This window comes from Nerophis lumbriciformis, linkage group LG15 (assembly GCF_033978685.3).
Source record: "Nerophis lumbriciformis linkage group LG15, RoL_Nlum_v2.1, whole genome shotgun sequence".
NCBI lineage: Eukaryota > Metazoa > Chordata > Actinopteri > Syngnathiformes > Syngnathidae > Nerophis > Nerophis lumbriciformis.
In genome coordinates, this window is record NC_084562.2 from 31674567 (window position 1) to 31686185 (window position 11619).

The 11619-nt window shown below is 39.1% G+C and overlaps 1 protein-coding gene across 4 annotated transcripts in view; it reads left to right on the forward strand.

Moving 5' to 3' along the window:
• Positions 1-7267, forward strand: part of prc1b (protein regulator of cytokinesis 1b) — a 46720-nt gene extending 39453 nt beyond the window's left edge. For 3 of the 4 annotated variants that reach the window (XM_061975037.1, XM_061975040.1, XM_061975039.1), the window contains one exon: positions 6543-7267. In XM_061975037.1, coding sequence (XP_061831021.1) covers positions 6543-6591 — 49 coding nt within the window. In that variant the 3' untranslated portion in view covers positions 6592-7267. The remainder of the gene's footprint in view (positions 1-6542) is intronic. The other variant, XM_061975038.2, reaches the window with a different exon arrangement.
• Positions 7268-11619: the final 4352 nt, after the last annotated feature.

Below are 11619 nucleotides of genomic sequence, written 5' to 3' on the forward strand. Positions count from 1 at the left end.
TGAAAAAATATAATTATTTAGCACACAGGGCCTGATTTATTAAGATCCAAATACCACACGCTAGAGAGCGTGTGGGGGAAAAAAAATTGCGTGTACTGTGAGTGGGCCTGTTGTGCGTGTTATCTAACAACACTGCATGTGTAATTGAAAAGTAGTGCATACCGCTTTATCTAAATGAAGATTTTGCGTGCATGCCAGGCAGCACCACGGAGACACTTGATCATTTTCTGCACACTCCTGTTTTCATGCTCTTATCTGTGTGATGTGTTGAACCAGCAGCACACATCATCGAAGTAAGTCATCCAGCAGCTATAACATTATAACATGAAAGTGGAGTCTCAAACTCTAAGTGGAGATTATTTTTTGTAAGTCAGAATTTACACTTAAATTATTTATAAATGAACACCCGAATTACTCACACTGTACAGAGAACACACAAAAGATTACAGTGAAGCTTTTCTTATTGATGTGAACTAGTTCTGTGCCTGACTGTGGTAATTTAACTTCCTTGAAATGGAAATTATTATTTTAAAAAATCTAATATTTTCATAGCTTGAGTATAAAACACTGTTTATTACCTTCTAAAACATTTTCTTAACATCATTAGAGCCTTCTACACATGAAATAATACCCATATAGTCACCTTTACCTGACATTAATACAATTTAGTCTTGCTCCCTGAGGCTGAGCCAATAATATAGTCTCATTTAGTGGCCAATAATGTTGTAGTGATATTTAGCCATTTGTATGCTTGAAAATTCTTGAATCAGGGCAAAAAATTGTAGAATATGCTTAAAACTAAATCTGTGATAGAATGATCAACTTTAAAGCGCGATGTAGTGATGGATTACTGTAAATATGAAAATGAAAGGAAACAGTAGTTCAAAAAGGGAACAATTTGTTACTTTTGTTCTTGTCGTTGTATTGCAAACTGAAAGGGCAACTGAAGGAGAGACATACTTGTTGGTAGGTGGAAGTGTCAATAATGAGACCACTGCTCTAGTTAGTTGTCACTGTCCATATCATAGGCGCTCCAGCCCCCCCGCGTCCCCAAGACGGACAAGCGGCAGAAAATAGATAGACGGCATTTCATAGAAGTAGTTCCTTTCACATTTTAAGCAATATTAGTTGTTTTCCAACTGTAGGGACTTTTTGGAGTTCCTATAATCTTCTTAGTCCCCAGGCCATTTGTCGTCGTGTTCCGACATACGGTAACTAGGGAATACAGCCCTCAGATTCTAGAACCATTTTAGCTTCTGCTCTGAGGCAGGGTCTAAACTGAGTCCCATAGGAACTAAAATATGTAGGTGATTGGTTAAACTGACAAGCTACTCCCCTTACAGGATACAGTATGTGCTTCTCCTAGTCATGACAGAGACCTGCCATTTTTAAAAAGTCCCACAGAGTTGTTTACGAGATCGCAACAGGAAAAATGAACACAGCCAGCGATAAATGGATCATTTATTCATTAAATTTTCAATCCACTGAAAATAAAACTGGGGAGAACCCTTGTCCACCAGTCTTCTACTTAAGTCCGAACCCAGACAGACGGCGAGGAGTAGTGTCCAATGAGTTGCAGCAACATCTGAATTACAACGATTACACAATGCATAATGTCTCAAATATCCACACATTGTAATGTGCTCAATACTAACAGTCAAATACCGCCTGGAATGTTTACTTATAGGATACGTAGGCCTATACAGTACATACGGTAATTAATAATAAGTTACTTATTTGTCGCCTTCTTAGTCTGCGGCGCGTTGCTATCCTTTCGTCTTCCACGAAACAAAGAAATGTCGCCTGTCTGTGGATTCCATGTGCCCTTACTCCCTCGGTGTGCTATTCCATTAACGTTATTAGATGCCGAATTTTAGCAGACTATCATGAACACTGTAGCCACCGAGGTCTCTATTCTTGCTTGTGTTGTTTCTTTTTTCACTTTTCGCGGGCGGGTTGTTGGTTGTTTTGCAGTGGTGGGTGAGGCGCTAAAGTAATGTCTTGGGTCGCAGGCAGATATGCGTCACACATGTTTCTTTTTAAGGTCCCCAGCATCCTCAGCCATGTGCGAACGTGAAAAGGAAAAATCCCTATGGGGAAGGGTAGTTCCTATAACTAAACTCCAGTGTGGTAGTTCTTAGAACTGCATCCCGAGAACTAGTATACAGGTAAAAGCCAGTAAATTAGAATATTTTGAAAAACTTGATTTATTTCAGTAATTGCATTCAAAAGGTGTAACTTGTACATTATATTTATTCATTGCACACAGACTGATGCATTCAAATGTTTATTTCATTTAATTTTGATGATTTGAAGTGGCAACAAATGAAAATCCAAAATTCCGTGTGTCACAAAATTAGAATATTACTTAAGGCTAATACAAAAAAGGGATTTTTAGAAATGTTGGCCAACTGAAAAGTATGAAAATGAAAAATATGAGCATGTACAATACTCAATACTTGGTTGGAGCTCCTTTTGCCTCAATTACTGCGTTAATGCGGCGTGGCATGGAGTCCATGAGTTTCTGGCACTGCTCAGGTGTTATGAGAGCCCAGGTTGCTCTGATAGTGGCCTTCAACTCTTCTGCGTTTTTGGGTCTGGCATTCTGCATCTTCCTTTTCGCAATACCCCACAGATTTTCTATGGGGCTAAGGTCAGGGGAGTTGGCGGGCCAATTTAGAACAGAAATACCATGGTCCGTAAACCAGGCACGGGTAGATTTTGCGCTGTGTGCAGGCGCCAAGTCCTGTTGGAACTTGAAATCTCCATCTCCATAGAGCAGGTCAGCAGCAGGAAGCATGAAGTGCTCTAAAACTTGCTGGTAGACGGCTGCGTTGACCCTGGATCTCAGGAAACAGAGTGGACCGACACCAGCAGATGACATGGCACCCCAAACCATCACCCAACCATGCAAATTTTGCATTTCCTTTGGAAATCGAGGTCCCAGAGTCTGGAGGAAGACAGGAGAGGCACAGGATCCACGTTGCCTGAAGTCTAGTGTAAAGTTTCCACCATCAGTGATGGTTTGGGGTGCCATGTCATCTGCTGGTGTCGGTCCACTCTGTTTCCTGAGATCCAGGGTCAACGCAGCCGTCTACCAGCAAGTTTTAGAGCACTTCATGCTTCCTGCTGCTGACCTGCTCTATGGAGATGGAGATTTCAAGTTCCAACAGGACTTGGCGCCTGCACACAGCGCAAAATCTACCCGTGCCTGGTTTACGGACCATGGTATTTCTGTTCTAAATTGGCCCGCCAACTCCCCTGACCTTAGCCCCATAGAAAATCTGTGGGGTATTGTGAAAAGGAAGATGCAGAATGCCAGACCCAAAAACGCAGAAGAGTTGAAGGCCACTATCAGAGCAACCTGGGCTCTCATAACACCTGAGCAGTGCCAGAAAGTCATCGACTCCATGCCACGCCGCATTAACGCAGTAATTGAAGCAAAAGGAGCTCCAACCAAGTATTGAGTATTGTACATGCTCATATTTTTCATTTTCATACTTTTCAGTTGGCCAACATTTCTAAAAATCCCTTTTTTGTATTAGCCTTAAGTAATATTCTAATTTTGTGACACACGGAATTTTGGATTTTCATTTGTTGCCACTTCAAATCATCAAAATTAAATGAAATAAACATTTGAATGCATCAGTCTGTGTGCAATGAATAAATATAATGTACAAGTTACACCTTTTGAATGCAATTACTGAAATAAATCAAGTTTTTCAAAATATTCTAATTTACTGGCTTTTACCTGTATGCGAATCTGGCTATTATCTTCATCCTTAATGATGTTCACAGCGCTTGGTTAGGCCATGCAGCCAATATTCATTTCCACACTTTTCCATTACAGAGTGTTTTACAACGTCTAATTTCCCTTCACTTTTTACTTTAATTTTCCTTTTCTGTGGCACACTGCCTCTGAAGAGTTTGCCTCACGTTTAATGGGTGTAATGGAGACGTTTCCCTCGTCAGTGTGGCGAGCGTGACTACATATTACTTCACTTGCGCAGAAGTTCTTTTTCTCTTTGTACAGAGTCCTTATATCCGCAAGGAGGGTATGCAATCGCTGAGGTTTGTTGGTTAGTTTTCAGTATAATTGAAAAAAAGTTATATTTTTAATGAAAATTTCAGGAAATATCTGTATCCCAAAAGGCTTTGTAAGCCAAGGTACTACTGTACATTTGTTCATCACTTGTAGTCTATACATCAGTGTTTCCCATACATTCATATATTTGGGATGGCTTTTAATAAGTAAATTTGGGCCGCAACAAATGCATTCGGCGCTATTTTATTATCAATCAAATCGATCATTTAGTAAACGCACACATCAGCAGCCAAATTAGGAGCCTGTGTAACATGTTTGGTTGTATTATTATTTACAGTGGGGCAAAAAAGTATTTAGTCAGCCACCGATTGTGCAAGTTCTCCCACTTAAAATGATGACAGAGGTCTGTAATTTTCATCATATGTACACTTCAACTGTGAGAGACAGAATGTGAAAAAAAATCCAGGAATTCACATTGTAGAAATTTTAAAGAATTTATTTGTAAATTATGGTGGAAAATAAGTATTTGGTCACTTCAAACAAGGAAGATCTCTGGCTCTCACAGACCTGTAACTTCTTCTTTAAGAAGCTCTTCTGTCCTCCACTCGTTACCTGTATTAATGGCACCTGTTTGAACTTGTTATCTGTATAAAAGACACCTGTCCACAGCCTCAAACAGTCAGACTCCTAACTCCACTATGGCAAGACCAAAGAGCTGTCGAAGGACACCAGGAAAAGAATTGTAGACCTGCGCCAGACTGTGAAGAGTGAATCTACAATAGGCAAGCAGCTTGGTGTGAAAAAAAACAACTGTGGGAGCAATTATCAGAAAATGGAAGACATACAAGACCACTGATAATCTCCCTCGCTCTGGGGCTCCACGCAAGATCTCATCCCGTGGGGTCAAAATGATCATGAGAACGCTGAGCAAAAATCCCAGAACCACACGGGGGGACCTGGTGAATGACCTGCAGAGAGCTGGGACCAAAGTAACAAAGGTTACCATCAGTAACACACTACGCCGACAGGGAATCAAATCCTGCAGTGCCAGACGTGTCCCCCTGCTTAAGCCAGTGCATGTCCAGGCCCGTCTGAAGTTTGCCAGAGAGCACATGGATGATACAGCAGAGGATTGGGAGAATGTCATGTGGTCAGATGAAACCAAAATAGAACTTTTTGGTATAAACTCAACTCGTCGCGTTTGGAGGAAGAAGAATACTGAGTTGCATCCCAAGAACACCATACCTACTGTGAAGCATGGGGGTGGAAACATCATGCTTTGGGGCTGTTTTTCTGCTAAGGGGACAGGCCGACTGATCCGTGTTAAGGAAAGAATGAACGGGGCCATGTATCGTGAGATTTTGAGCCAAAACCTCCTTCCATCAGTGAGAGCTTTGAAGATGAAACGTGGCTGGGTCTTCCAGCATGACAATGATCCCAAACACACCGCCCAGGCAACGAAGGAGTGGCTCCGTAAGAAGCATTTGAAAGTCCTGGAGTGGCCTAGCCAGTCTCCAGACCTCAACCACATAATATGTGGAGGGAGTTGAAAGTCTGTGTTGCTCGGCGACAGCCCCAAAACATCACTGCTCTCGAGAAGATCTGCATGGAGGAATGGGCCAAAATACCAGCTACTGTGTGTGCAAACCTGGTAAAGACCTATAGTAATCGTTTGTAATATAACCTTTGTTGGCAATAACAAAGTATTGAGTTGAATTTTTGTTATTGACCAAATACTTATTTTCCACCATAATTTACAAATAAATTCTTTAAAAATCCTACAATGTGAATTCCTGGATTTTTTTTCACATTCTGTCTTTCACAGTTGAAGTGTACCTATGATGAAAATTACAGACCTCTGTCATCATTTTAAGTGGGAGAACTTGCACAATTGGTGGCTGACTAAATACTTTTTTGCCCCACTGTATATGCAAAATGATATATATTGTTATCGCAGGAGGCTGCAGTATATATTTAGATTTAGATTTTATGACATGTCACTATTTTGAAGATGTTTGACATCTTATCTGAGCAGGCTTCATCAGTTAATGCTCAAGGACTTAATAGGACAGCTGTAGTCTGAGAGGATTGTGTTTTTCTTTTTAGGTAGAGATATGCCCCAACAAGAGTTGTTTCGCTCTGTGGTGCACTCCTTACTATTGCTAGAATTAAGAGGAACACTAACAAGGGTAATTACACCCTAATGACTGTTGTTGGCTGGCAGAGGCCTCACACTTTTGTATCTTAACGACTTTCGATTTGCACCACAACACAGCGAAACCGTTCTTGTGGCATGTCTACTGTTAAAGAAAAATAATTGTGTATCCTGCACCTGCACCATCCCCTCAGAATAGTCCCGTCTAGTCTTTGAGCATGAACTGATGTAGTGTTTTGCTTTTTTTACCTTCAGCGAGTATCTTGAAGTAACAGTTAGCAGATATGTTGTTTTTGACTAGAAATGGGTGTTGATGGCTTGCTATATCTTTCGTTTCTGCAGCGAGACCTGTCCAAGGCCACTAACGCCAAGATCCAGCACCACATCCTGAACTCTACATCCACCAAACTCTGACCTCTGATGCTGACTGTCTTTTTGCCACCATCTTTGTAGTAAAGATCCTTCCCAATATCTAATGGTGCCATCTGCTTTTTAATGTAAATGAAGGAAATAGTATATGATATTTAGTCTCAATCTTTGTTCTGGTCTAGCCAAACAAGTCTTGTCACTGTCCGCAATAAGAAACACAAGTTAAAACACTACCTTGGCTTTTGAATATTGACTTGCATGTAAATTTGTAGGTATTGTGTGTTTTGAAATATATAATAGAAAGAAATGTTACCTTTCCACAATTATGCAATCCTCCATTATGCAATATTTGCACTTCTTGTAAAGTTCACGCTCGCTTTGTTCTATTTGGACGTTTCACAGCTGATTGTAGTTATGTGTACGAGTATATTTATATTTTCATCATTTTTATTTTTTTTATTTTTATGGAAATATCCCATTTGACATGCTGAACACGTTCTTCATGTCCTTTATTGATGCTTTAACTTTTAAAAGCACAGATTCTTGTACATGCTCATGGCTTATTTGTAAACGCTCATCAAAAGAAGCAACGGAAGATCATTCAGAATTTCTTGCATGGGTTGTATTTTCAATTCCTGTACAAATGTTTTTAGAAAAATATAACAGTACATCATATACGTTTGGTGTGGGGCTTCATTTTTTAATTCTTAGCAAAGACAATAAATAATGTATTTCACATTGAAACTTTATTATAATTGTTTGTTGCTCATAGTTATGTTAATCAAGGATACTTTTGTCTGTGTTCTAGATATACATTTATCAGAGAAGTTAATGACCAAAACTGTACTTATGTACAGATTCTAATTCATACATAGATATATCATCACAAACAAATTAAAGCTATCCTAAGTCAAACATTAACAAATAATGCTGGCATGTTACACTGCAATTTAATTACATTGTTCGTGATCAAGCAATGGCTTGACTTATCAATACATTACAAACAAATGAAAGCTATCCCAACTCAACATATTAAAGAATGCTGGCATCTTACCCTGCAGTTTAATTACATCATTCGTGATCAAGCATGGTTTCACTTACATGCTTGTGACCTTTCTTTTTTTGACCATATATGAATAACTAAGCAAGTACTAAAAAGAAAATAAGACATTGACAAGTCCATTTTTATTTTAAGAGTAAATAAAGTGAGAATGAAAATAAGAGTTACAAAAAAACTAAAATAAAAAAGTTCAAAGATGGGGAAAAAACCCAGCATGAATAAAATGAGAATAAATAAAAATCAAGGAAAATAAGTTAAAATATAGATACTGTACAGCAGAGGTGGGACCAAGTCATTGTTTTGCAAGTCACAAGTAAGTCTCAAGTCTTTGCCCTCAAGTCCGAGTCAAGTCCAAAGTCAAGACTGGAAAGTCTCAAGTCAAGTCCTAAGTCCTGCATTTTGAGTTTCGAGTCCTTTTAACCACAGACTAATATATTAACACAGATTGTGTATGCTTTTCAAACGCTGTATTTATTTATTAAAACAAGTGCATTTTAAATTGCAGGAAAGAAAATTGTGCTGACATTGCACTTTATAATAGCACTATTAACCAGTCATTTTAAACATTAACTCATTCCTTTACAGAACAAACACATTGAAAAATAAAGTGCAAATGTACTTATTTGTACAAAAGTGTTAACATTGAAAAAACATGACATATACGTGAACATAACAAAAAAGTTGTACTTTTTATATGTCAGGGCCCTATGCTGCATTGCATTTGCAAAAGACCAAATTAGCCAAGAGTCTGTCAGTCATTTGTGCACGATGGGGGCGTAGTATGATGCCACCATGGCTGAAAACTCGCTCCACTGGAGCACTGGAGGCAGGCACTGCCAAGACTCTCATGGCCACTCGGAACAGTGAAGGAAGAGTCTTCATGTTCAATGCCCAGAACAAAAGGGGGGAGAGAGTTGTTTTGGGTTGGTGCACTACTTGTAAGTGTATCTTGTGTTTTTTATGTTGATTTAATTAAAAAAAGAAAAGAAAAAAAAAAATTATTTCTTGTGCGGCCCGATACCAATCGATCCACGGACCAGTACCGGGCCGCGGCCCGGTGGTTGGGGACCACTGAGGTAAACAACCAACAGTATGTCAGAAAGCTAGCTAAAACGGTACACATATTCATAATATAGTATACATTTTTAACTGACCTTTATTTGACTATTTTTGTCTTTTTTTAGGTGGCTAAAATACGCGGTGCTGCTGACCGCCGTCTAACGTTACGTGTGATATATTGACTAACGTAACCCTGCTTAAAAAAAATCACTGAACAAAAAGTATGAATAAGGTAGTGAACTGCAACAGATTCCCGTGTTTGCAATAACGTTATAACGTTAGCAGTGAGTTTACAGCCTCACTGATTTAACTACACAGCAAATAAAAGTCACGTTACTTAGCCAATAAACGTTATCTTACATTCAAAACTTACCGTTCTTTGTGCAACTTCAAATGCCGGACGAAGTTGGAAGTTGTTGCCTCTCCATCAGTAATTTTGGAACCGCATGTGTTGCATACTGCAAACCGTTTTGTGTTGACCACCTCGTAATTTTTATACCCAAACAAAATTATTTTAGGTATCATTTTTTGTTCACTGGCGTGTGGTTTGGACATGTCTTCTTCGTTGGTTGTCCTGCAATTTGATTGGATGAATGCTGTGTGATGAAAACAAAGTAGATCTAATTTGATTGGCTGTTGTACTGAGAGCACACCAGCTGACACACGCAACGCTGATAGACAAGTACACAATGAAAAATACGGAGCGCTCCCGAATAACTTTTTCATCTTTGGGTTTTGGGGAAAGTAGCAAGTCATGTCAAGTCATGTCAATTCAAAAGGCTCAAGTCCAAGTGAAGTCACAAGTCATTGATGTTAAAGTCTAAGTCGAGTTGCAAGTCTTTTTACATTTTGTCAAGTCGAGTTTAAAGTCATCAAATTCATGACTCGAGTCTGACTCGAGTCCAAGTCATGTGACTCGAGTCCACACCTCTGCCTTTGGGCTGGTACCGAGGGCGACTGTGTTGACCAGTTTGACGCGTGTAAATCTTAGAATGTCCAGTACTGTAGAACTGTGTTTGGATATGACAATCCGTTTATTACAAGCTATCTAAATTAAATCAAATGTAAGTTCTATAACAAAGTATGCTAACCTTGAATGGCACATTATAACAGCATTGTCACCACACGGTCGAAAACTGTTTGTCCTCCAATCGCCCTGCCCATCCTCACACCTGAACCCAATTTAAGGAGGCTGCCATGGTAACCGCACCATAGCAACAGTCCCCTCCCTGTCGACACTTCCTGGTTCTTAACAGGAAGTGGGCGGAGCAATCTGCCAAAAAAGGAAATACAACATGCTGAACCCAACAATCAATTAGAGAAAATAAAATAAAAGCATTATAAACAAATAGGGAAATTTGGCTCCAACAGATACATTTAGCAAATAAGAGTAAAAAAAACCCAACATACATTGTTTGAAAATGAAAGATACATTCATATAGGAATAAAAGTAGACAGAATGAGAATGAATAGAAATTCATAGTAGGAAATATGTTAAAATAAATATGCAAATACTGTAGGGCAGTAGTTCTTAACCTTGTTGGAGGTACCGAACCCCATCAGTTCTTTAGTGAAAAAAAAAAAAAAAAAATTTCAAATTCAAGACAAAGTTATGTTTTTTACGGGTGCACAAAATGAACCGTGCATGAACACCTTGTTCAAAGAAATAAACCAACACAGTGCATGAACTCACAACAAATGACACACCTGCAAATCAGTCTGACTTCTGTTGCCATACCCATAATACGCCGATAGGGAGAAGTTTTTATTTACACGATGAGTCGGGTGTGTCTTGACCTCCACCGAACCCCTGAGGCTGACATATCGAACCCAGGTTAAGAACCACTGCTGTAGGGCAAAAAAAGTGGTAGAAAATAAACTACAACTTTAAGTGAATAATGACGAGTAAATAACATTAGAATAACATTTTATAATAGAAAATAAGATGAAATAAGGAGATTAAAGATAAATAAGAAAAGAGTTTAAAAAAAAACAACCTAAATGAGAATTATAAAAGTTCAAAAGTAGATGTGTTTCTGTCAAGGCGGTCCATCCGTGGAACAGCTTGGATGCCTTAAATCTTCCAGTTCCATTCACACATTTAAAAAGAAAATATATCACTCTTGAATAAACACCAGTAGTTAATACTATGATCAAGGTTAATTACAAAACTAAATGTGGTACATAAATAATAATGGAAATGTAAGTGTACATAGTATAATATTGGTACAAATGTGTAACCAACATGGATGACATGAATCGTTCACATCTGTTGGTATATGTCTTTACTGTGTATAGACCTGAACACTTGTATGCTGTGTATTTGTATGTTGTGTAAAGAAAAGTTCACTTTTCTGTAAAGCTCAAGATCAGAGCCCGATGGCCCCTAGTTTTACTACATCTTGTATTTGAGTTTGTTAATAAGGTTTTATGCACCATATAGAAATGTAAATATGTGAAATACTTGCGTAAAAACTAAATGATGGATAAACTGTAGAGTTGTCAATAACTGCTTGTAATTAACCATGAATGCAATACGAAGGTCCTGAGTAGTCTTGGGTTCAATCCCGGGCTCAGGATCTTTCTGTATGGAGTTTGCATGTTCTCCCCGTGACTGCGTGGGTTCCCTCCAGGTACTCCGGCTTCCTCCCACCTCCTAAGACATGCACCTGGGGATAGGTTGATTGGCAACACTAAATTGGCCCTAGTGTGTGAATGTTGTCTGTCTATCTGTGTTGGCCCTGCGATGAGGTGGCGACTTGTCCAGGGTGTACCCCGCCTTCTGCCCGATTGTAGCTGAGATAGGCTCCAGCACCCCCCGCGACCCCGAAGGGAATAAGCGGTAGAAAATGGATGGATGGATGGAATAAAATGTGTGACAACAAAACAGAGAATCAGCAGCACAAAAGAGACCGGAAATAAAAACTTAAA